The 27,026-nt window shown below is 41.3% G+C and overlaps 1 protein-coding gene across 1 annotated transcript in view; it reads left to right on the top strand.

The window, feature by feature from the left end:
- The window catches only part of DNAH3 (dynein axonemal heavy chain 3), a 240,635-nt gene that overhangs the window by 175,236 nt on the left and 38,373 nt on the right, over positions 1–27,026 (top strand). Inside the window, exons 48-52 of the mRNA XM_061152967.1 lie at positions 531–1,197; positions 2,504–2,669; positions 6,642–6,858; positions 10,755–10,937; positions 21,076–21,274. Coding sequence (XP_061008950.1) covers positions 531–1,197; positions 2,504–2,669; positions 6,642–6,858; positions 10,755–10,937; positions 21,076–21,274 — 1,432 coding nt within the window. The remainder of the gene's footprint in view (positions 1–530; positions 1,198–2,503; positions 2,670–6,641; positions 6,859–10,754; positions 10,938–21,075; positions 21,275–27,026) is intronic.

The following is a 27,026-nucleotide window of genomic DNA, read 5'->3' as shown; positions in this document are numbered from 1 at the left end:
TTAAACCCTATATATTTGCATCATCTAGTTCTACCTCTACTTTTAAGAAGCTGTGATTTCTCCATAGAAAAAGTGCAAGTATTTCATATTTCATCCAGAGGCCATGTACAGAAACACTGCTAGTTTCTAATATCAGAAAGAAGAAGCAACTAAAACATTTCTACTCTAGGTACAGAGTGGGGAACAGGGGTAAGGTCTGCACCTCTATTTGGTGAAGAAGCAAGTACATTAAAAATGATCTCACCTTTTGACCACCTCCTCCTGGGATCTTATAATCTGTCCACCAATGTTTTAATCACTTAGCAAACCCATTGACCCTTGCTTTCACACTCTTTTCTCAACTGTCCTTTCATCATAGTCTTTACAACCATCAAATACACTTATTTTGTTTAAAAAAACAAAACTGTTGTGAACCAGGACTTTGAAAAATGTGCTCAGAGGAAACAAACACATCTGCTGTTCCCTCCTTCTAGCTCCCACCACCATGGTAGTTGGAGTGAATGCCTGGCTGAGAGTTATCTTTTCCACAGGTCCTCATCCACCTATCACCCACTGGAAAGATAGTTGATGATAATATCCGTAGCCTCTTCTTTGGAGATTTCTTCAAGCCAGAAAGTGACCAAAAGATATATGATGAGATCACTGACTTAAAACAGCTCACAGTGGTCATGGAGTATTACCTGGAAGAGTTCAACAATATCAGCAAGGCCCCCATGTCCTTGGTGATGTTCAGGTTCGCCATTGAGCACATCTCTAGGATCTGCAGGGTCCTGAAGCAGGACAAAGGCCACTTGCTCCTGGTGGGCATTGGGGGCAGTGGGCGGCAAAGTGCCAGCAAACTGTCCACATTCATGAACTCATATGAGCTATACCAGATCGAGATCACAAAAAGCTACTCAGGCAACGATTGGCGAGAGGACCTGAAGAAGATCATGCTCCAGGTTGGTGTGGCCACCAAGAGTACTGTGTTCCTCTTCGCTGATAATCAGATCAAGGATGAGTCATTCATTGAGGACATCAACATGCTTCTGAACACCGGTGATGTGCCCAACATCTTCCCTGCTGATGAGAAGGCTGACATTGTGGAGAAGATGCAAATGGCAGCCAGGACAGAAGGAGAAAAGATCGAAGTCACTCCTCTTTCTATGTATAACTTCTTCATTGAGAGAGTGAAAAAGAACCTTCACATTGTCCTTGGTAAGAATGAGAAAATCCATTTTGCCCTTTTCCTTGGATGTTTCAGGATCTCCTTGCCCTAAGCCCAGTCCTCTTACAATGGTGCCAAAATTGATCCAACCAAGGCACCTAACTTGCCCAACGGTCAGTGCCTGGAATTCCTGTGCAAACTTCCATTCTCCTGAAAAACTATTTTAAACCTGTTCCATTCTCTTCAATTCTCTGGATTCTGCTGTGAACCCTCTCCTTCCTTTTAGTACATTACCCTGGCAGCCTTACAAAATAACATATGGAGATTTTCTCTCTGTGAATATCATCTCCAATCTGTCCAGAAGCTTAGGGGTCTTGTTTAATACTTCTCTTCATTACCATGTCTTGTCAATTTTTGCCTTCTTGTGCTCATATCAACCCACTTATCTCTATCTCTGCCACCTTCAAATTAGCTAAGCTGCTACGAATATCATCTCACCCAGACCTCACCTCTATAGCCTTCTAACTGTTCTCTCTATGTCCACTCTGTCCATTCCAGACATTTATGTTCCACTGAATCAGGATGCTTTCCACTGTCAGGATTTGTTTTTCTTATATTGCAGATCTGTTCATTGTATATTAACATACACATACACAAATTAAAACACCTGAATTACTTTCTATTAAGATAAAGACCAAAATCCATAACCTATAGTTTTATAAGAACACCTGCCAGACTGTCCCCTGCATCCTCTCCACTCTCATCTCAAACCGTGCTTCCCCTTCCTTTTTTAGCCACACTGACTTTCTCACACTTCCACCTATGCATTATGCTTCCTCCTAGCAAGTGCCTGGTACACATTGAATCTAAATAAACAATTAACAAAATTTGGGGCATATAATCCAAAATTTGTGGTTAGATGGAGATGAGGTCAGAAACAAGCTGATAGGGCCCCCCCCAGCAGCCTCCATAAGTAGCTATGTATAGGGCACCAGTGGTTCCCTGAGGTCTGTGAGTCAGGACAAGTGGAGCAAGTGGGTCAAAGGGCTTAAAACACTCTGGCTATATGATCCTAAAGATCTGGAATGGATAATATAGGATAATATGAATATTGAAAACCAGACAGAAGAGTATTGTAATAAACTGACTTCCCATCACAAAGTTGCATGAAAATATCCCATGATTCCCCTATGCTTTCCAGGCACTCATCCTGACTATTCCCAATTATACTCTGGAATGCCAACAGGAAACATGACTGCTCCCTTATCCCCATCAGAATCCTTGGAATGACCTGTCTGTCCCCTTTGGCCTCCTTGACTGGGAGAAAGAGAACTAATGAAATCTGCTTTTCATTAGCCATGAGTCCAATTGGGGACGCCTTCCGGAACCGCCTGCGAATGTTCCCTTCTCTAATCAATTGCTGCACAATTGACTGGTTCCAGTCTTGGCCCACAGATGCCCTGGAGTTGGTGGCCAACAAATTTCTAGAAGATGTAGAGCTCGATGACGATATTCGGACAGAGTGAGTGCTAGCTGCATTTTAGTACCCCAAACAAATATTTCAAATGAAAATCAAGACATTGGCTCTATTCTTTTTGCTGTTTTAAGATTTATCAATTTATGTATGTTCTGTTCTGTTCAGTCACTAAGTCATGTGTCTGACTTTCTGTGACCACATGGACTGCTGCATGCTAGACTTCCCTGTCCTTCACTATCTCCCAGAGTGTCCATTGAGTTGGGGATGCTATCTAACCATCTCATCCTCTGCCACCCCCTTCTCCTTTTGCCTTCAATCTTTCCCAGAATCAAGGTCTTTTCCAATGAGAAATAAATTATAAATAATAAATACCATTTAGATATTTAATAAAACACCTTTGCTGAAAAAGAACATTTCCTTGTTCAGAATTGTTCTAGAGATGTACTGTTGTCATAGCTATGAGAACCTGGATTTCAATAATCTTAGAGCATGCATTCTCAACAGGGGAGATATCGCTGCCTAGGGGATGGAAAACTGGTACTTGGGAGGGATTTTGTTGTGAAAAAAAATATTTTGTGTGTAAAGCACAGATAAACAAAATAAAGCACTGAATTTTGGCTAGAGTAAGAGAAAGGATAAGATTGTTGACCATTCTAAGTGTCTTATGAAGGTAAGGGTCATGTCACCTGCCTTGTATAGTTTTATATCCTTAGTACCTAGTACATAGTAGGTTTGAATACTGCTTACTAAATGAGTAAAATAGAAAATGAAGAAACAGGTAGTGGTCAGAATGTTCATTGCTTTAAATTCCATTTTAAGATCTTTGAACTTTGTTCTCCAGGCCCAGGAATGTTTAACCTGGGTCTGTAGAAACCATATGCAGGTCAGGAAGCAACAGTTAGAACTGGACATGGAACAACAGACTGGTTCCAAATAGGAAAAGGAGTACGTCAAGGCTGTATATTGTCACCCTGCTTATTTAACTTATATGCAGAGTACATCATGAGAAACGCAGGGCTGGATGAAGCACAAGCTGGAATCAAGATTGCCGGGAGAAATATCAATAACCTCAGATATGCAGATGACACCACCCTTATGGCAGAAAGTGAAGAGGAACTAAAAAGCCTCTTGATGAAAGTGAAAGAGGAAAGTGAAAAAGTTGGCTTAAAGCTCAACATTCAGAAAACTAAGATCATGGCATCTGGTCCCATCACTTCATGGGAAATAGATGGGGAAACAGTGGAAACAGTGTCAGACTTTATTTTGGGGGGCTCCAAAATCACTGTAGATGGTGATTGCAGCCATGAAATTAAAAGATGCTTACTTCTTGGAAGGAAAGTTATGACAAACCAAGATGGCATATTAAAAAGCAGAGACATTACTTTGCCAACAAAGGTCCGTCTAGTCAAGGCTATGGTTTTTCCAGTGGTCATGTATGGATGTGAGAGTTGGACTGTGAAGAAAGCTGAGTGCCGAAAAATTGATGCTTTTGAACTGTGGTATTGGACAGTTGAGAGTCCCTTGGACTGCAAGGAGATCCAACAAGTCTATCCTAAAGGAGATCAGTCCTGCATGTTCATTGGAAGGACTGATGTTGAAGCTGAAACTCCGATACTTTGACCACCTCATGCAAAGAGTTGACTCATTGGAAAAGACCCTGATGCTGGGAAAGATTGAGGGCAGGAGGAGAAGGGGACAACAGAGGATGAGATGGCTGGATGGCATCACTGACTCGATGGACATGAGTCTGAGTAAACTCCGGGAGTTGGTGATGGACAGGGAGGCCTGGCATGCTGCGATTCATGGGGTCTCAAAGAGTCGGACACGACTGAGCAACTGAATTGAACTGATAGGCTCATGACCAGAACTCAGAGGGTCAGTGAATGTGAGTGGGGGAAAAGTACATCTTCGTTTTCATTGACATCTAACTGGTACTTTGCATTTCTTTCAATGATGAACATAGGCAATAAACCCCCATAGGGTTGTGTAGGACCTGTGACTTTGTTACCAGTAGGAATCGCAGTTATTTTCATAACTTGTTCAGTCATTACAGATGCACCAATATATCATCCCCTTCAAAATGATGGTAGTTTACAGACCTATTGTCCAATCTTACTATTTAATGCTATAGTTGGCAAACTGATCCATGGCTGAGTCCAGTTCACAACTTCATTTTTGCAAATATGCTTTATTGGAAAACTGCCATGCACACTGCAGTGGCAGAGTTGAATAGTTGCTACTTGAGACCATGTGGCTCACAAAGCCTAAAATATTTACTATCTGGTCCTAACCAGAAAAAGTCTGCTGACCCCTGATTTAATGTGTAAATAAGATCACACATATTGAGACTTACCTGCAGTAGTTAAGAATCCATGCTTCCAGTGGATTCTTAACCACTGCAGGGTGTGTGGGTTCGATCCAGGTCAGGAAACTAAAATCCTACATGCCACGAGGTGCAGCCAAACACACACACACACATTACTATATCATAAATTTGGTGTTTAAAATATTTAGAAAACTCTTTAACATAATTGGCTTCTTTTGTAATCTATACTGTATTATTTTATGCATTAAAATATTATTCTGAAAAGTCCAGAGGCTTCATCAGACTTCCAAAGATTAAAAACTCCTGCTTAAAGGTGAAAAGACAGCCCTTAGAATGGGAGAAAATAATAGCAAATGAAGCAACAGACAAAGGATTAATCTCAAAAATATACAAGCAACTCCTGCAGCTCAATTCCAGAAAAATAAAAGACCCAATCAAAAAATGGGCCAAAGAACTAAACAGACATTTCTCCAGAGAAGACATACAGATGGCTAACAAACACATGAAAAGATGCTCAACATCACTCATTATCAGAGAAATGCAAATCAAAACCACAATGAGGTACCATTACACGCCAGTCAGGATGGCTGCTATCCAAAAGTCTACAAGCAATAAATGCTGGAGAGGGTGTGGAGAAAAGGGAACCCTCTTACACTGTTGGTGGGAATGCAAACTAGTACAGCCACTATGGAGAACAGTGTGGAGATTTCTTAAAAAACTGGAAATAGAACTGCCATATGACCCAGCAATCCCACTTCTGGGCATACACACTGAGGAAACCAGATCTGAAAGAGACACGTGCACCCCAATGTTCATCGCAGCACTGTTTATAATAGCCAGGACATGGAAGCAACCTAGATGCCCATCAGCAGATGAATGGATAAGGAAGCTGTGGTACATATACACCATGGAATATTACTCAGCCATTAAAAAGAATTCATTTGAATCAGTTCTAATGAGATGGATGAAACTGGAGCCCATTATACAGAGTGAAGTAAGCCAGAAAGATAAAGAACATTACAGCATACTAACACATATATATGGAATTTAGAAAGATGGTAATGATAACCATATATGCAAAACAGAAAAAGAGACACAGAAATACAGAACAGACTTTTGGACTCTGTGGGAGAAGGCGAGGGTGGGATGTTTCGAGAGAACAGCAATGAAACATATATATTATCTATAGTGAAACAGATCACCAGCCCAGGTTGGATGCATGAGACAAGTGCTCGGGCCTGGTGCACTGGGAAGACCCAGAGGAATCGGGTGGAGAGGGAGGTGGAAGGGGGGATCGGGATGGGGAATACATGTAACTCCATGGCTGATTCATGTCAATGTATGACAAAACCCACTTCAATATTGTAAAGTAATTAGCCTCCAACTAATAAAAGTAAATGAAAAATAAATAAATAAGCATAATTCATGGAAAAAATAAAAACCTCCTGCTTAAAACCTGATGATTCACAAAAGTGATTAAAGCTAGAAATTGCCTGATCAAAGTTCATTCTAGTAAGCATACATACCTCCCCAATCCTTCTTGAGGCTCTGTTGACGTGCTTCAAAGAATTGGGGGTTCTAGCTGGCCACTGTGAGTGGCTTTCTCATATCCTTACTTCTGTGAACCAAAGCTGTGCTAGATCTCTCTGGAGCAAGTTGGGCCTGTCTGACCACCTTTGTGTCCTCTACAGGGTCATCTTCATGTGCAAATATTTCCAGGAGAGTGTGAAAAAGCTGTCACTTGATTATTACAACATCCTTCGCAGACACAACTATGTTACCCCCACCTCCTACCTTGAACTGATCCTAACATTCAAGACACTCCTGAATAAGAAGAGGCAAGAGGTTGATATGATGAGGAACCGATATCTGACAGGCCTGCAGAAACTTGAATTTGCAGCTTCACAGGTAAGCACAGACAAAATAGTATTGGGACAAAGAGGTCCAGAACTAATTGGATGCAGTGAAGCACTTGTTCAGTTGCAGAAGTCAAGAGAGTGCAAAAAAATAAAGACAGCATCTGACCTTTCGCTCACCTCACTTGCTTGACCTACTCCATTACAATAAAATACAATAGTATATACAAAAAATACAATAATATATGTAAAATATGAGGCTTCCCTGGTGGCTCAGAGGGTATATGGTGACTCACTTCAGTTCAGTTCAGTCACTCAGTCATGTCCAACTCTTTGCGACCCCATGGACTGCAGCACACCAGGCCTCCCTGTCCATCACCAACTCCCAGAGTTTGCTCAAACTCATGTCTATTGAGTCGGTGATGCCATATAACCATCTCATCCTCTGCCATCCCCTTCTCCTCCTGCCTTCAATCTTTCCCAGCATCAGGGTCTTTTCTAATGAGTCAGTTCTTCACAGCAGGTAACCAAATTATTGGAGTTTCAGCTTCAGCATCAGTCCTTCCAATGAATATTCAGGACTGATTTCTTCTAGGATGGACTGGTTGGATCTCCTCGAAGTCCAAGGGACTCTCAAGAATCTTCTTCAACAACCACAGTTCAAAAGTATAAATTTTTCAGCAGTCAGCTTTCTTTATGGTCCAAGTCTCACATCCATACATGACTACTGGAAAAACCATAGATTTGACTATATGGACCTTTGTTGGCAAAGTAATGTCTCCACTTTTTAATATGCTGTGTAGGTTGGTCATAACTTTTCTTCCAAGGACCAAGCATCTTTTAATTTCAAGGCTACAATCACCATCTGTGGTGATTTTGGAGCCCCAAAAAATAGTCTCTCACTGTTTCCATTGTTTCCCCATCTATTTGCCATGAAGTGATGGGAACAGATGCCATGACCTTAGTTTTCTGAATGTTGAGTTTTAAGTCAATTTGTTCACTCTCCTCTTTCACTTTCATCAAGAGGCTCTTTAGTTCTTCGCTTTCTGCCCTAAGGGTGGTGTCATCTGCATATCTGAGGTTATTGATATTTCTCCTGTCATTCTTGATTCCAGCTTGTGCTTCATCCAGCCCAGCGTTTCTCATGATGTACTCTGCTTTTAAGTTAAATAAGCAGGGTGACAATGTACAGCCTTGACGTACTCATTTCCTAATTTGGAACCAGTCTGTTGTTCCATGTCCAGTTCTAACTGTTGCTTCCTTACCTTCCTAACTGTTGCTTCCTGACCTGAGTACAGATTTCTCAAGCGGCAGGTCAGGTGGTCTGGTATTCCCATCTCTTTAAGAATTTTCCAGAGTTTGTCGTGGTCCACACAGTAAAAGGCTTTGGCATAGTCAATAAAGCAGAAGTAGATGTTTTCTGAAACTCTTGCTTTTTTGATGATCCAACAGATGTTGGCAATTTGATCTCTGGTTCCTCTGCCTTTTCTAAATCCAGCTGAACATCTGGAAGTTCACAGTTCACGTATTGCTGAAGCCTTGCTGGGAGAATTTTGAGCATTACTTTACTAGCGTGTGAAATGTGTGCAATTGTGCAGTCATTTGAGCATTCTTTGGCATTGCTTTTCTTTGGGATTGGAATGAAAACTGACCTTTTCCAGTCTTGTGGCCACTGCTGAGGTTTCCAGTTTTTCTGGCATGTTGAGTGCAGCACTTTGACAGCATCATCTTTTAGGATTTGAAATAGCTCAACTGGAATTCCATCACTTCCACTAGCTTTATTCATAGTAATGCTTCTTAAAGCCCACTTGACTTCACATTCCAGGATGTCTTGCTCCAGGTGAGTGATCACACCATTGTGTTCATCTGGGTTGTGAAGATCTTTTTTGTATAGTTCTTCTGTGTATTCTTGCCATCTCTTCTTAATATCTTCTGTTTCTGATAGGTCCATACTATTTCTGTTGTTTCTTGTGCCTATCTTTGCATGAACTGTTCCCTTGGTATATCAAATTTTCTTGAAGAGATCTCTAGACTTTCCCATTCTATTGTTTTCCTCTGTTTCTTTGCGTTGATCCTTGAGGAAGGCTTTCTTATCTCTCCTTGTTATTCTTGGAACCCTGCATTCAAATGGGTATATCTTTCCTTTTCTCCTTTGCCTTTTGCTTCTCTTCTATGGTGGCTCAGTCAGTAAAAAATCCACCTGCAAGGCAGGAGATGAAAGAGACACAGGTTCCATCCCTTAGTCTGGAAGATGACCTGGAGAAGGAAATGGCAACCCACTCCAGTATTCTTGCCTGGGAAATCCCACGTACAGAGGAGTCATGGGGTGGCAAGAGTTGGACACAACTACTGACTAAACCACCACCACCACCATTTATGAATATATATATATACACATATATAAAGTACAATATTAATAGTATATAAAAATACAATAGTATATATAAATAGACTGAGTTTTTTGGATCCCTCTTAAATTTTGTGCCCAATGTAAGTGCCTCACTTACCTCACCTTTGCCCCAGCCCTGGACATTCTCAGTGGAGAACTGGGCAGAATAAGGCAGTGGTTAAGAACAAGGCCTTGGCTCAAATTCCAGCTTTATAGCTTATCAAGTATAGAACCTTGAAGATTCTCTTCTATAAAAAAATGATAATAAGTCTTCACTTCATAGGACTATTATGAAGATTAAGTGATCTAACCCAAGTGTAACCCTTAGCAAAATGCCTGACATATGATTTAGTAATTCATTTGTGCTTGAGCCACTTGACAAAACCATATTAAGACATGAATTTTCAGCACCAATAAAGAACTAGGGCAACCGAATGGTTTTCAGTGGGTTGGCCTGGCACTGAATACACAGCAGATCCACCAACACGCAGCACGCGGGGTGGGGAAGAACATCAGAAGTGGCCTCTGTTGCTCTCTTCCTTTAGTTTCTGGGTCCAACTCAAGGTCCTTAAGCTTTTAGAGAGATGTTGAAAATTGGAGTCTATCCACATAAAGGTGAGCAAACTGTGTTATTTGAAGAGCAGCAAAATGACCTGAGACAGTCTAGACCAGTAAAGGGAATGATGGTGCCAGTTAACTGTCCTTGAGCCCTCCCACGTGTCTGGTGCTCTATATGAGGAAAGTACAGTTATCATCACATCACACACAAAGAGATCAAGGTCCCAGAGAGGACAGGCAACTTGCCCATGATCACACAGGCTCATGAGTAGCTGGTGCAAGTGATGAGGTAAAAACTGAAACTTAAGTCTGAGTGACTCCACAGTTTGTGTTCCTAATCAACCAGCTTGCTATGCTTCCTTTCTCACATGGGCTTTCTGTGGGCAGTTGGTTCAAGGTTATGAGACTTTCTTCAAATAAACATTGAAAATCTAATGTGTTAAGTTGTCTGAGAAATGGTCAACTCCCCTGAGAGGTGGTGACCTCCCTATCAGTAGAAGTGTTCAAACAGTGGCCAGAAAACTACTAGACAGGAATGTTGTAGAGGGCATCAGACTGTTGGGGAAAAAATATGACCTTTAAAGTTCTGTCCTTCCCAGCTATCTCAGCCATGTATATTCCTTAAAAAAATGTAGGGGTTTTTCCCCTAACTTACTTCTGTCTTTCCCTGCCCCCAATACTAAAGTGTAGTGTAGGCTCAATACAAGAATACCTTTTTAAAATGTTGTATCTTTTTTAAAATATTTAAGATTACTATTGTATGTCTAGTGCCTATCATGGAGCTTGATAATTTACAACACATAGCATGAACTAAATAATAAAATATTACAAGATCAAAGAGAGAAACTCCAGCCAACAAATATGTACCCAGTACCGTTAATATCATTTATATTTTCTGCATGTATTATCAGTTAGAGAATTATTTCAACTTTTGCCAACTGTTCCATTTTGGGCATTTATATAGCTGACCTGGCACCCCACCCATCTGCTCTCCTTGCTAGGTGGCCGTCATGCAAGTAGAACTGACGGCCCTCCAACCCCAACTCATTCAGACCTCTGAGGAGACTGCTAAGATGATGGTGAAAATCGAAGCAGAGACTCGAGAAGCTGATGCCAAGAAACTTCTAGTGCAAGCAGATGAAAAGGAAGCCAATGCTGCTGCTGCCATTGCTCAAGGAATCAAGGTATAACTTGCTGAGAGTAAAGAAAGGGAGCCAGCATTTTCAGCGTTCATCTGTTATCTCACTAGAGCCTAATAGAGTCTCACAGAATATACGTGGTCATGCCTATCTTGCAGAGGGAGAAAATGAGACTCGAATGATTAGTTTCCCAGCATCACATAGCTAGTAAAGGACCTGGTTCTCTCCAGGAAGAATTATTGTTTTACAAATGCTCTCCATCTCACTCAAAGTCGTATAAGCTCCAGCAGGATCTAACCCTATCTCATATTTCTTTCTTCTCATTGACTCTTTTCTGGCCACAATGGCCTCCTAGCTATTCACTAAACAAACACAAGGCATGTCCCACCTCAGGGCCCTTGCACTGGCTGTTTCCTCTGACTATCTCCTTCACCTCAATCATGTTTTTGCTCAAATGTGGCTAGTGTAAGGTGTGGAGTAAATATTTGTCAAATGACAGAATGTTGAATCTAGAGGACCCCATTTGAAGATAATTTTTGTACCAAAGAAGAAAAGTCCTGGGAAGGGGTTCACCTGTATCCAGATATTAGAAGAAAATCTGATTAACGCTCATGTTATATATTTCTCCAAGCACTTTCAAGTATACAATTCCATTTGAGTATCACAATGACTTTGGACTTATAGTAATGACAGCCATCAAGGTCTAGAAGCCAACAACACTGGAGTTCAGTGGTAAACTGACTTTGTACGACCTGTTGGTAGAATCCAACTCCAAGACTCATGGCACTTAGCTGAAGATACTGGTCCTTGTGCCCCACAGAGCAATTAGAAAAAATCTTTTGACCATTCTTCAAACAAGAGCTTGAACAAGAATTAGTTTGTGTCTCACTTCTAGATCATGGGGATGGGGCACTTTTTTCAAAAGAATAGACCTTTTCTCCAGTGAGTCCTGAGATTCACTTGGGTCCAGTCCCTGGTCTCAGAGTTCCACAATACATGCCCTGGATAAGAGAGGCATGCTCACTCATAGTCCTACTGGTAGGACTATGCGAGTGGAACCATGAAAAACCATAAAAGACATTGACCACTGGCCACATAATGTAGCAGGTAATTTACCATTCTATAACAAGACGATAATAAGAGCTACTACTTACCAGCACCATTGTGGTGTATTTGAAAGTGAAGTGAAAGTCATTCAGTCATGTCTGACTCTTTGTGACCCCATGGACTGTACAGTCCATGGAATTCTCCAGGCCAAAATACTGGAGTGGGTAGCCTTTCCCTTCTCCAGGGAATCTTCCCAACTCAGGGATCGAACCCAGATCTTCGCCATTACAGGCAGATTCTTTACCAGCTGAGCCACAAGGGAAGCCCAAGAATAATGGAGTGGGTAGCCCATCTCTTCTCCAGCAGATCTTCCCGACCCAGGAAACGAACTGGGGTCTCCTGCATTGCAAGTGGATTTTTTTTACCAACCAAGCTACCAGGGAAGCCCATGGTGTATTTGGTATTCCTTTTTTTAACAAATATTTATTGAACACTTACTTTTTGCTGGCACTTTTCTAGGCAGTGGGGAAATGGGAGTGAATAAGAGAGTTTCTTCTCTCTTTTCTCCTCGACTTGATTTACATTAACTTTCATCACCCTAACAGCCCTGCAAGGCAAATGGTATCATTCCTAGTTTACAAATGAGAGAATCAGGGTACAAGAACTAAAATGATTTGCCTAAGATCACACAGTGACAATGTGATTGAATCGGGATTAAAATCCACATCTCTCTGATTCCAAAGCCCTTGCATATGACCATTATTCCAGGAGTTACAAAAATTAGCAGCTGGGCAATATAATAAGCTATGACACATACAGTATTTCTTTTAATTTGAAATAGTTGAAAGATTTCAACTAAAAATTCTAAAATTTCAGCTTTCCTTAGAAAAAAATCGGGCTCTTGGGTAACACTAGACCTGCATTCCTGGGTTGCATCTGTTGGGAGCATTAAATAGATGCTGTCCTTTGTGTGTTCCAGCTCATCAAAGTCCCAGTCAGCTTACCTGCCACACTCATATCCCTAGCCTGGCCCCTGTGCTGAGTGCTTAGTCGCTCAGTCATGTCCAGCTCTTTTCAAGCCCACCAGGCTCCTCTGTCCATGGGACTCTCCAGGCAAGAATACTGGAGTGGGTTGCCATGTCCTCCTCCAGGGGATCTTCCCAACCCAGGGATCAAACCCAGGTTTCTTGCATTGCAGATGGATTCTTTACTGTCAAGCCACCAGGGAAGCCCGGTGGCTGGCCCCTAGAGCATGTGAATTTGCAACCCTTCCGTGGTTCTGTACTAGAATCAGGCATGTCAGGGCTCAACTTTGCTCTGTCCATTTCTAACCAGTTCCCTAACCTATGAAATGGAGATACTGAGAGGAAAACATGTGAAGCTTATGGCATGTGTCCAGCGTACAATCAGAGCTTAACAGCCCATGTTAACTGTCCTCCAAAATTGTCATTCTTGACCCTGTACCAAGTGGACTTGCCTGTTTTATGAGGACCAGTCTGTCACCATATGCAAGTATTCTCACATATAGGGTTCTGTTGTACAATGTCAGGGGAAAACAGTGACTTGCTGGAACAGGAGGGAGGCGAGAGGTGACGTCAGGTTTATAAGGAGATGGCCCACCACACCCATTCCTGGGCAATAAACTGCCACCTATGGTTTTGGTGTGAAGGGTAAGGTCTAATGCTCTGCCATCCCATCCCCAAGTACTGGGAGCGACATCCTGGAGGTGAGTCAGGAAGTGGAAGAAACTATCCAAGGAGGAGAAGAAAACCTGTGCTTACTCTAAGGCTTTTTTTGTAAGGACCAGAAACCCCTCCTGAACCTCTCATGGTTACAGTCCTTTTCCACACAAGGATGGCTGATTTTCTTTAAACTCTTCACACCCCTAGAAATAAGAGAACATGGGAGAGCACCCAGTGTGGTACTTAATGAAGTTCAGAGGTCCTGCAATGGAATGAGATTCATACTAGGAGGATCAGGAAATTTGCAAGAAAAGAGTCAGTGCTCAAACACTTTGCTCCCAAGAAAAATGGCTTGCTTAAATTCATCGATTCTTTTTAAGCTAATGTGTCATTTCTTTCCCCCATAATGAGAATAATAAATAATGCCAGAAGTACTGCAGAGTTGATTACATTTTGTCAGTAAGCACTGTGATTCACAAGCCTCGAACAGCCCTGCTGCTCCATGCACTGCTAAGCTACAGGGGTCATTTTTAATTATAATTTCTTATCATGGAAGCAAATGATGTAACAGTAATAACACATACAAAATGACTTTTAAGAGCTCAGCTTTAACACTTTTCCACTTTTCCAGGCTTTCCTCTAGTTCCTGTCTATACACGTGGATAGGTTTATTATTGCAACCATAGCATAATTGTGACTTGTTTTATGGTTTTGTTTCCTTAACAGCTTATCACAAATGTTTTTCCAAAATGTTATATAATCATTTTAATGACCATTTTAAGTAGGTGCTTCACTCATCAAGTAGCCATTCCCCTATTGGGCATTGAAGTCTATTATTTCCTGCCTTATTTTCAGTGTTTCCAGAGTATCAGCTTGAGTCTCAACAGAGCTGTGTGCCAGAATCACCTCTGGAGTTTTAAAAATACAGATGCCCAGACCCCCTTACCCCACACCAGACTGAATGAATCAGAACCTCTGGGTGTGGAACTTGATGATGTGGATGCTCTAAATGCCCCTCAGTGACTCTGATGCACCGTCAATGTTGAGAATCACTGTTAGAGATATGTTACAACTAGAGGCCTTTTGCCCCTTCATGGATCACAGCCCTTATCGTGGCAAAGGAGCTTGCTGTGTAAAGCCGTGAAGCTATGAACCATGCTATGCAAGACAGACAGGTCATCCATAGTGAAGAGTTCTGACAAAACATAGTCCACTGGGGGATGAAATGGCAAATCACTCCAGTATTCCTGCCAAGAAAACCCCATGAACATATGAAAAGGCAATAAGATATGACACCAAATGAGCCCCCCAGGCCAGAAGGTGTCCAATATGCTACTGGGAAAGAGCAGGGAAATAGCTTCAAGAGGAAAGAAGATGCTGGGCCAAAGCTGAAATGACACTCAGTTGTGGATGTGTCTGGTGGTGAAAGTTAAGTCCAATGCTGTAAAGAACAGTATTGCATAGAAACCTGAAATGTGAGATCCAAGAATCAAGGTAAATTGGACACGGTCAAGCAGGAGATGGCAAAAGTGAACATCGACATTTTAGGAATCAGTCAACTAAAATGGACAGGAGTGGGTGAATTTAATTCAGGTAACCATTATATCAACTACTGTGGGCAAGAATCCCTTAGAAGAAATGAAGTAACCCTCACAGTCAACAAGAGTCCAAAATGCAGTACTTAAGTGTGATCTCAAAAAAGACAAAATGATCTCGGTTTATTTCCAAGGCAAACCATTCAGCATCACAATAATCCAAGTCTATGCCCCAATCATTAATGCTAAAGAAACTGAAGTCAAATGGTTCTATGAAGACCTACATGACCTTCTAGTTCAGTTCAGTCACTCAGCCTGTCTGACTGTTTGCGACTCCATGAACCGCAGCACTCCAGGCCTCCCTGTCCATCACCAACTCCCCAAGTTTATCCAAACTCATGTCCATTGAGTCGGTGATGCCATCCAACCATCTCATCCTCTGTCGTCCCCTTCCCCTCCCGCCCTCAATTTTTCCCAGCATCAGGGTCTTTTCCAGTGAGTCAGCTCTTCGGATCAGGTGGCCAAAGTATTAGAGTTTCAGCTTCAACATCAGCCCTTCCAATGAACACCCAGGACTGATCTCCTTTAGGATGGACTGGTTGGATCTCCTTGCAGTTCAAGGGACTCTCAAGAGTCTTCTCTTATACCACAGTTCAAAAGCATCAATTCTTCAGTGCTCAGCTTTCTTTATCCAACTCTCACATCCATACATGACTACTGGAAAAACCATAGCCTTGACTAGATGGACATTTGTTGGCAAAGTAATGTCTCTGCTTTTTAATATGCTGTCTAGGTTGGTCATAACTTTCCTTCCAAGGGGTAAGCGTCTTTTAATTTCATGGCTGCAATCATCATCTGCAGTGATTTTGGAGCCCCCCAAAATAAAGTCTGACACTGTTTCCACTGTTTCCCTGTCTATTTGCCATGAATTGATGGGACCAGATGCCATGATCTTAGTTTTCTGAATGTTGAGCTTTAAGCCAACTTTTTCACTCTCCTCTTTCACTTTCATCATGAGGCTCTTTAGTTCTTCTTCACTTTCTGCCATAAGGGTGATGTTGTCTGCATATCTGAGGTTATTGATATTTCTCCCAGCGGTTTTGATTCCAGCTTGTGCTTCTTCCAGCCCAGCATTTCTCATGATGTATACTACATATAAGTTAAATAAGCAGGGTGACAATATACAGCCTTGATGTACTCCTTTTCTTATTTGGAACCAATCTGTTGTTCCATGTCCAGTTCTAACTGTTGCTTCCTGACCTACATACAGGTTTCTCAAGAGGCAGGTCAGGTAGTCTTCTATTCCCTTCTCTTTCAGAATTTTCCACAGTTTATTATGATCCACACAGTCTACAAGACCTTCTATAACACCAAAAGCATGTCCTTTTCATCACAGAGGATTGAAATGCAAAAGTAGTAAGTCAAGAGATACTGGAGTAACAGACAACTTTGGCTTTGGAGTACAAAATGAAGCAGGGCAAATGCTAACAGTTTTGCCAAGAGAACACACTGGTCATAGCAAACATCTTCTTCCAACAACACAGGAGACAACTCTATACATGGACATCACTTGATGGTCAATACCGAAATCAGCTTGATTATATTTTTTGCAGCTGAAGATGGGAAAGCTCTATACAGTCAGCAAAAAAAAAAGACCTGGAGCTGACTTTGGCTTAGATCACAAGCTCCTTATTGCAAATTCAGCCTTAAATTAAGGAAAGTAGGGAAAACTATTAGGGCATTCAGGTATGACTTAAATCAAATCCCTTATGATTATACAGTGAAGGTGACAAATAGATTCAAGGAATTAGATCTGGTAGACAGAGTGCCTGAAGAACTATGGACAGAAGTTCATAACATTGTACTGAAGGCAGTGACAAAAACCATCCCAAAGAAAAAGAAATGCTAGGAAGCAAAGTGGTTGTCTGAGATGCTGTAAAAATAGCTGAGGAAAGAAGAGAAGTGAAAGGCAAGGGAGAAGGGGAAAGATATATACAACGGAATGCAGAGTTCCAGAGAATAGCAAGGAGAGATAAGAAGACCTTCTGAAATGAACAATGCAAAGATATAGAGGAAAAGAATTGAATGGAAAAAACTAGAGATCTCCAAGAAAATTGGAGATAACAGGGGAATATTTCATGCAAAGATGGGCATGATAAAGGACAGAAACAGTAAGGAGTTAACAGAAAGAAAAGAGATTAAGGAGAAGTGAAAAGAATACACAGAAGAACTATTTTTAAAAAGTCTTAGTGACCTGGAAAACCATGATAGTGTGCAAACTCACTGAGAGCTGGACATCCTGGAGTGTGAAGTCAAGTGGGCCTTAGGAAGCATTACTACAAGCAAAGCTAATGGAGGTGATGGGATTCCAGCTGAGCTATTTCAATTCTTAAAAGATGATGCTGTTAAAATGCGGCCATCAATATGTCAGCAAATTTGGAAAGTTCAACAGTGGCCACAGAACAGAAAAAGGTCAGTTTACATTCCAATCCCAAAGAAGGGGAATGCCAAAAAATGTTCCAACTACCATACAATTGTGCTCATTTCACATACTAGTAAGCTTATACTCAAAATCCTTCAAGCTATGTTTCAGCAGTATGTGAACTGAGAACTTCCAGAGGTACAAGCTGGGTTTAGAAAAGGCAGAGGAACCAAAGATCAAATTGCCAACATCCATTGGATCACAAAGAAAGCAAGGGAATTCCAGAAAAACATCTGCTTCTGCTTCATTGACTATACTAAAGCCTTTGTGTGGATCACAACAAACTGTGGAAAATTCTTAAAGAGATGGGAATACCAGGCCACCTTATCTGTCTCCTGAGAAACCTGTATGCAGGTCAAGAACCAACAGTTAGAACTTTACATGGAACAACAGACTGGTTCAAAACTGGGAAAGGAGTATGTCAAGACTATATATTGTCACCTTGCTTATTTAACTTTAATGCAGAGTTGTTGTTGTTCAGTCACTAAGTTGTGTCCAACTCTTTCCAACCCCATGGACTACAGCACGCCAGGCTTCACTGTTCTTCACTATCTTCTGGAGTTTGCTCAAACTCATGTCCATTGAGTCAATGATGCCATCCAACCATCTCATCCTCTGTCACCCACTTCTCCTCCTGCCCTCAATCTTTCCCAGCATCAGGATCTTTTCCAGTGAGTTGGCTCTTCGCATAACGTGGCCAAAGTATTGGCGCTTCAGCTTCAGCATCAGTCCTTCCGACCATATTGAGGGTTGATTTCCTTTAGGATTAACTGGTTTGATACTGGAGTGGGTTGCCATTCCCTTCTCCATGGGACCTTCCCGACCCAAGGATCAAACCTGGGTCTCCCACATTGCAAGCAGATTCTTTCCTGTCTGAGCCACCAGGGAAGCCTAATGGCTATACATCAATACAAAATAAAACGTTTAAAGTTAAAAAAAATGCTGGCTTTAAACTCAACATTAAAACAAAAAACTAAGATCATGGCATCTGGTCCAGTCACTTCATGGCAAATAGAAGGGGGAGAACGGGAAGCAGTGACAGATTTTATTTTGGGGTCTTAAAATCACTGCAGACAATGACTGCAGCCATGAAATTAAAAGATGCTTGCTCCTTATAAGGAAAGCTATGGCAAACCTAGATAGCATATTATAAAGCAGAGATATCACTTTTCCAACAAAGGTCCATGTAGTCAAAGCTATGACTTTTCCAGTAGTCATGTATGGATGTGAGAGTTGGACCATAAAGAAGGCTGAGTACCGAAGAACTGATGCTTTTGAACTGAGGTGCTGGAGAAGACTCTTGAGATCCCCTTGGACTGCAGGGAGATCAAACCAGTCAATCCTAAAGGAAATCAACCCTGAATATTCATTGGAAGGACTGATGCTGAAGCTGAAGCTCCAATACTTTGACCACCTGATGTGAAGAGCTGACTCATTGGAAAAGATCCTCATGCTGGGAAAGATTGAATGCCAAAGGACAAGGGGACAGCAGAGGATGATACCGTTAGGTAGCATCCTCGACTCAATGGGCATGAAGTTGATCAAACTCCAGAACATAGTGAAGGACAGGGGAACCTCGCATGCTGCAGTTCACGCGGTTGCAAAGAGTTGAACACAACTTAGTGATTGAACAACAAAAGAGGCCTTTGAGTCATTTGATGAACAACCTTGCTGGAACCCAGGCCTTACCCCTTAGGAAAGAAGTGGCGCCGTCACAACATTGGGAGGCATAATGTGACAGTGGGCCATAAAGAAGGCTGAGTGCCAAAGAATTGATGCTTCAAATTGTAGTGCTGTAGAAGACTCCTAAAAGTCCCTTGGACAGCAAGAAGAGCAAACCAATCAATCCTAAAGGAAATCAACCCTGAATCTTCACTGGAAGAACTAATGCTGAAGCTGAAGCTCCAATACACACATACATGTAAGAAGGTAGAACCTCTTTTATTTTGTTTGCTTATCAAAATAAACCTGCAGGACATAGATTTCGACACACGCTGCTTTTGACATTCTCGTGAAATTTCACTTCAATCATGACTGTGTTATCACTCCCTGGGCTGGGAGACTATCAGAAAATTCACTGAGTGCGGAGCCGGGGGCCCAAAGTTGGAACTTGGCTCAATGACTAACCAGTTTTGTGGCCTTGGTTAACTCATTTTTCCTCCCAAGACCTCATTGTTTTGTTGTTTTTGTTGTTGTTTTGTTGAAGGAAAAGGATTGGACTGCTAAATACAGTTGCATTTACAGGAGATTGGGTCCAGCCTTCCCCACCCCATCTCCACCTCTGGCCCCACAGATACAAAAATGCTCAGATGCTGAAGCCTCCTGCCTTCTGGATCTGTGGTTCCGAATCCACAGTTAGAGAGGGACAACTGTAATCTATACAGAATTTTATAATGTTGAGATTTCCTTTTTTAAAAAAAATTGAGATATAATTCACATACCACTAATAGTCACCTTTTAAAATCATGCAACTCAGAGGGTTTTTTTTTTAGTATATTCACAAAGTTATACAGTCATAATCACTATGTAATTTTAGAACATCTTCATCACCCAAAAAGAAACTTATATCCATTAGTAATCACTAGCCGTTTCTTCTACCCAGCCCCTGTCAACCACTAACGTACTTTCCGCCTATATGGATTTTCCTTTTATGCACAGTTTATGTAAATGGAATCATATAACAGGTGCCATTTTGTGTCTATCTGGCTGGTTTCACTTAGCTTAATGTTCTCAAGGTTTATCCATGTTGTTGCATGAATCATTACTTCATTTCTTTTTATGGCTGAATAATATTCCATTGTATTAGTTTTGTTTTTAAACAAAGAAATAATGGACAAAACATATTCTGTTCTCTTTTTCCCAGGACTCACTACCCAGCTCTAGTCTTTATCCCCATTCCTCATCCTTAAACTCTGGCCTTAAACATCACCCTGTCCCCAGGTTCACCCCATCCCATCTCTGAGCTACAGTGCATCCCAGACTCTCACGCTATCTCTGACATTCTCCCACCCCTCGTGCCTTATTCCTCCCCAAGCTTGCCGTAACCCCCTTCCCATCTGTCACTCACAAATAGGCTTCATTTTTTACTTAATCTCTCAACCCATCGTTGATCAGTTGATATGAAGTCACTCATGGCATATACCCCTTGGGAATTAGTTAAAAACCAAAAGCTTGATTTTGTAAAAGATTATAGGCCAGGTAAATTCTCAAATGTCCAAGGCATCCAAACCACAGCTCCCAAATGCATGCATGCTTCCCTGCGGCCTTTCAGAGCCATCCTTGCATGCAAACCTCCAGGAGAAGACACTGTCCTGGAAGGACACTGGGGCAGGAAGCACCTCTTCCCACTTCTGCTGCTTCTTCCGGGGGCAGAACTTGCTTCACCCTCAGTATATCGGGCGCCAGGCCCTCACCCTTCTGTCCCCGTGCTTCTGCAGAACGAATGTGAAGGGGACCTGGCAGAGGCGATGCCGGCACTGGAGGCTGCACTCGCTGCGCTGGACACTCTGAACCAAACAGATATCTCACTGGTGAAGTCGATGCAGAACCCACCTGGTCCTGTCAAGCTGGTCATGGAGAGCATCTGTGTGATGAAAGGGCTGAGACCAGAGAGGAAGCCGGACCCCAGTGGCAGCGGTAACCCCTTCCAGCACCCTTCCCAACCCAGAGGCGTACAGAGGCTGCTCTCTCCTAACAGGAAGGGTGCCAGCATCCCCACTCATCCCGCCCCAGGCCTGCAGGCCGTACCGTGGTGTCTTAGGGGAAATAAGATGGGCCCCAGGACTTCTGTCTGGTCACTTGTGTTTCTTCACCATCCTCTCTCCTCTCAGTCAGTAAGGAAAACACAGGCATCTTAAGGTGAAGCCAAACTCAGTCCAGGCCCCTGCCTACAAATTGTTACAAAAATGAAGGTCATGCAGACAAGAGGACTGATGGGGAGCAAACACGCAGAGTAGTACGTGGGTGAGGGAGAGAAACAAACAGAGCGAGAGAGAAAGATAAAGGAGAAACTGAGAAAAAAGAGACACTGAAAGAGATAGCCAGAGGAAAAAGGAGACACAGACAGAGAAATGGAGAGAAGGATAGTGAGACTGAGAGAGAAATAGAGAGACCTGGACACCTAGATGTACGCACATGGGCATGAACAGATCATAAACAGAGAGAGAAAGAGTTCGGGATGCGAAGAAATCTGGAGGAAGAAAGACAAACACAGGGAGGGGTGAGTGGGGGAGTGAGAGACTCTTACAGCGTCAGATACCAATCACAGAGAAAGATATTGGCAAGAGAGAAAAGCAGAAATAAGCTAAGACACAGAAAAGCTGAAAGTGAACAATAGAGACCCCCCCCTCCCCCCGCCACCAAGACATACAGAGACATACAAAAATAGAGAGTGAGTGGGAAGAAAATAGACCAGAAAGAAGAGAAATAGAGACAGGGAAACAAAGGCACACACAGAGAATGGTGGTAGGAGGTGAGGTGGAGCATGAGCTGCTGGTGAAGGATTAGAGGAAGAAAGACAGGGATAAAAGGGCAGAGAGTGAAACTGACAGGCCTGAGGAAGACCAGGATACAGAAACTCAGAAGATGGGAGAAAAGGAATAGGGGAGAGAGAGAGGAAAGTTTATATAATAGAGCCTAGAAGCATGAATAAGTGAAAATTCATTCTTAAAATTTAAATTAGATATAGAAGCTTGCACTAAAATCAGTGTCTTAAAACTGAACAAGGACTTTAAAAGTCATCTCCCGTGATATTTCTTGCCTTTTGAATCCTTGTATCCTTCAAACAGTCCCGCTATTCCCCCATTGCTTCTGAAATGTTAGAAATGCCTGATCCCTCCTTTGGAAGACTCAAGCTTCTGCTTCCCAGTGAATAGCATTCCCTCTTCCTTGGCTGGTTTCAGGACAAAAACCACATGAAGAAATGCAGAGGTGATCAGAAATGGACAAATAGGGAGAGGATGCTACGGGAGACTCCTCTAGGGAAGCACCTGAGGTGTAATAAGTTAGTCTGAGTAAAGATGAGCTAGCCAGTGCTTTTCCACTCTGACTGTACCCTGGTATACCTGGGAACTTAAAGAGTGCTAAAGCCCCTGCCCCCACTCCTAGAGATTCTTATTCCTTTAGCCTAGGGTGTGGCCTGAGCATTAGTATTTTTCTTAAAGCTCCCAGGTGATTCTAAGGTACAACCAAGATTGAGAACTACTGAAATATGCAAAGCAGGGTCAGGTCTCAAAAACCAGTTCTCTTCTTCCATCATTGATGTTGGCCACATCATCCACTTTTCTTATTTTAAAATTGAAGTGAATTTTGTGTATTATTCACAAAATAACTCACAGAGTTTAGCCAGTATATTGGAATGGAGCAAAAGCACAAATAAATTTTGTACTTAGTCGCTCAGTTGTGTCTGACTCTTTGAGACCCCTGACTGTAGCCTGCCAGGCTCCTTTGTCCATGGGGATTTTCCAGACAAGAATACTGGAGTGGGTTGCCATATCCTCTTCCAGCGGATCTTCCCAACCCAGGTCTCCAGCATTGCAGGCAGATTCTTTACTGTCTGGACCACCAGGGAAGCCCAAATTAGTTTTGGATACCTTAAATTTAAACAAAGCAGATCATTTCCTAGGATAGAAACAAAAACTTTGATTGGAAATATTTGTTTGGTGTCTAAGCTTGCTTTAGAAATAGGATATATTTGACCTGTTGTATCTAATACAATATCTCAAGTACAACTCTTTTTTTTTAACTTTTATTTTGTAGTGGGGTTTAGCTGATCAATATTGTGATAGTTTGAGGTGAACAGTGAAGTGACTAAGCCATACATATACAGGTATCCTTTGTACCCCAAGCTCCCCTCCCATCCAGACTGCCACATAACATTGAGCAGATATTTTTTGATGAGTGGAGGTTGGCAAGGGTTTATCATCAAAAAGAGTGACTTTTTTCTAACATATTGACAAAAGGAGCACTTCCTGGGATGGGATCAGGGCTCACTCATTTATTAGTCATCATGAGGGGTGCTAAGGTGAACAAAGGCTCTGTTTCGTTTCAGGGCAGGCTGAGGACAGCCGTCCGTCTGGTTGCAAGTCTGCAAGTTGCTTACCCCACCCTCACTCTTTCTCTGGAGACACTCAGTCACTCACTCACTCACTAGAAGGACTGATTCACCCCAGGGATGACAAAACATGCTCTATCAGACCCTCCTCCCATATTTGGAAAAGAATATTCAGAGTATTAATACATGCTTATGGATCCGGTTGCCCTCTTCATGTATGACTGGGGAAAAGGGCAACATTCATTAAATTCATGTTAAAAACTGATAATCACGCACTGTGCCAGATTGTAATAAACACAGAAGGAGCAAACAATTTTTTAAATATATAATTGATTTACTATATTAGTTTTAAATGTATAACTAGTGGCTCAAAATTATTATAGATTAGGTTATAGATTATTATAGGTTATCTAGATTATAGAAAAAATCTATTTATATAGATTATATATAAAGTTATTATAAAATACTGACTATATTCCCTATGTTGTACAATATATTCTTTAGCTTACTTACTTTAATCATAGCAGTTTGTACTGCATAATCCCCTGCCTTTATATTGCTACTCTCCCTTCCATCTCCCCACTGATAACCACTAACTTTGTTCTCTATATATCTGTGAATCTGTTTCTGTTTTGTTGTATTCATTCATTTGTTTTATTTTTTAGATTCCACATATAAGTGATAACATATAGTACTTGTCTTTCTCTTCTAGATTTATTTCACTAAGCAATGTCCTCCAAGTCCATGCATGTTGCTACATGGCAGTATTTCATTCTTTCTTATAGCTCAGTAATATTCCTTTGTATTCAATATCTTCTTAATCCCGTTACCTCTTGATGGGCACTTGGGTTGTTCCCATATCTTGGCTATTGTAAGTAATGGTCCATGAACATTGGGGTGCATATATCTTTTTGAATTACTGTTTTTGCTTTTTTCCAGATATGTATCCAGGAGTGGAATTGCTGGATTGATTTTTAGGTTTCTGAGGAGCCTCCATACTGTTTTCCACAGTACCTGTACCAATTTACATTCCCACTAACAGTATTTGAGAGTTCCCTTTTTTCCACATCCTCTCCAACATTTGTTATTTGTGTTCTTTTTGATGATAACCATTCTGACAGGTGTGACATGATACCTCATTGTAGTTTGAATTTGCATTTCTCTAATAATTAGTGATGTTAGGCATCTTTTCAGTGTGTGTTAGCTATCTGTATGTCTACTCAGGAAAAATGTCTATTCAAGTCTTCTGCCCATTTTTTGATTGGATTGTTATTTTAAATGTGGAGTTGTATGAGCTCTTCATAGATGGGTATTAGCCTCTTACTGGTCATACAATTTGCAAATAATTTCTCCCATTTCAGTAGGTTGTCTTTTTGTTTTGTTCATCATTTCCTTTTCTGTGCAAAAGCTTTTAAATTTAATTAGATCCCATTTGTTTAGTTTTGTTTTGCTTTTGTTTCCTTTGCCTTGGGAGAATAATACAAAAAATATTGCTATATCAAAGAGCGTCCTGCCTATATTTTCTTCTAGGAGTTTTATGGTTTCTAGTCTTATATTTAGTTTTAAATCCATTTTGAGTTTATCTTTGTGTATGGTGTTAGGAAGTGTTCTGATTTCATTCTTTTACATGTAGCTGTCCAGTTTTCCCAGCACCATTTATTGAAGAGACTATCTTTTCCCTGTTGTTTATTCTTATCTCCTGTGCTGCGCTTAGTTGCTCAGTCATGTCTGACTCTCGGTGACCCCATGGACTGTAGTCCACCAGGCTTCTCTGTCCATGGGGATTCTCCGGGCAAGAGGACTGGAGTGGGTTGCCATGTCCTCCTCCAGGGGATCTTCCCAGCCCAGGTCTCCCACATTGCAGGTGGATTCTTTACCATCTGAGTCACCAGGGAAGCCCTTTTTATCTCCTATATCATGGATTAATTGACCATAAGTGAGTATGTTTATTTCCGGGCTGTCTATTTTGGTCCATTGATCTTTGCATCTGTTTTGCTGTATCAGTCTTATACTGCTTTGATTACTGTAGCTTTGTAATATTGTCTGAAGTCAGGGACTGAGATAACTTCAGCTTTGTTCTTTTTTTCTCAATATTGTTTTGGCTACTCAGGGTCTTTTGTTGTTCTATGTACATTTTAAGGTTATTTTTTCTAGTTCTGTTTTTAATATTTTGAAAGGTTTTTACATTAGATTGCTTTGGGTGTGTGGACATTTTAGTATTAATTCTTTCAATTCATGAGCATGGGATATCTTTCCATTTATGTGTACCATCTTCAATTTCCTTCCACAGTGGTTTTTTTTTTTCCATTTATTTTTATTAGTTGGAGGCTAATTACTTTACAATATTGAAGTGGGTTTTGTCATACATTGACATGAATTAGCCATGGGTTTACATGTGTTCCCCATCCCGATCCCCCCTCCCACCTCCCTCTCCACCTGATCCCTCTGGGTCTTCCCAGTGCACCAGGCCTGAGCACTTGTCTCATGCATCCAACCTGGGCTGATGATCTGTTTCACCCTAGATAATATACATGTTTCAATGCTGTTTTCTAGAAACATCCCACCCTCTCCTTCTCCCACAGAGTCCAAAAGTCTGTTCTGTACATCTGTGTCTCTTTTTCTGTTTTGCATATATGGTTATTGTTACCATCTTTCTAAATTCCATATATATGTGTGAGTATACTGTATTGGTCTTTATCTTTCTGGCTTACTTCACTCTGTATAATGGGCTCCAGTTTCATCCATCTCATTAGAACTGATTCAAATGAATTCTTTTTAACAGCTGAGTACACACTGTTTTATAGTTTTCATGGTATAGGTCTTTCACCTCCTCGGTTAAGTTTATTCCTAGGTATTTTATTCTTTTTGAAGATTTTAAGGAGATTGATTTCGTGCTTTCTCTTTCACTATTAATGTATAGAAAAACAGCAGATTTCTGTATATTAATCTCGTATCCTGCAACATTACTGAATTTATTTTTCAGTTCCAATTATTTTTCATGGAGACTTTAGGGTTTTCTATATATAATATGTGTCATCTGGAAATAGTAACAGATTGTCCTTTTCCGCTGCTAATTTGGATGCCTTTTGTTTCTTTTCCTTGCCTGATTGCTGTGGCTAGGACTTTGTTTCATTGATCTTTTCTGTTTTTATGTTTATTTTATTTCTCTTTCTTTGATCTTCATTGTTTCCTTCCCTCTGCTAACTTTGGGCTTTGTTCTTTTTCTGATTCCTTTAGTTGGCAGGTTAGGTTGTTTATCTGAGATTTTTCTTGTTTCTTGACGTATGCCTATATCACTATAAACTTCCCTCTTGGAGCTGCTTTTGTTTTGTCCCA

The sequence above is a fragment of the Dama dama genome, chromosome 10 (genome assembly GCF_033118175.1).
Source record: "Dama dama isolate Ldn47 chromosome 10, ASM3311817v1, whole genome shotgun sequence".
Classification (NCBI taxonomy): domain Eukaryota; kingdom Metazoa; phylum Chordata; class Mammalia; order Artiodactyla; family Cervidae; genus Dama; species Dama dama.
The sequence above is the reverse complement of the archived record's forward strand: the minus strand, read 5'-3'. Positions and strand labels throughout refer to the sequence as shown.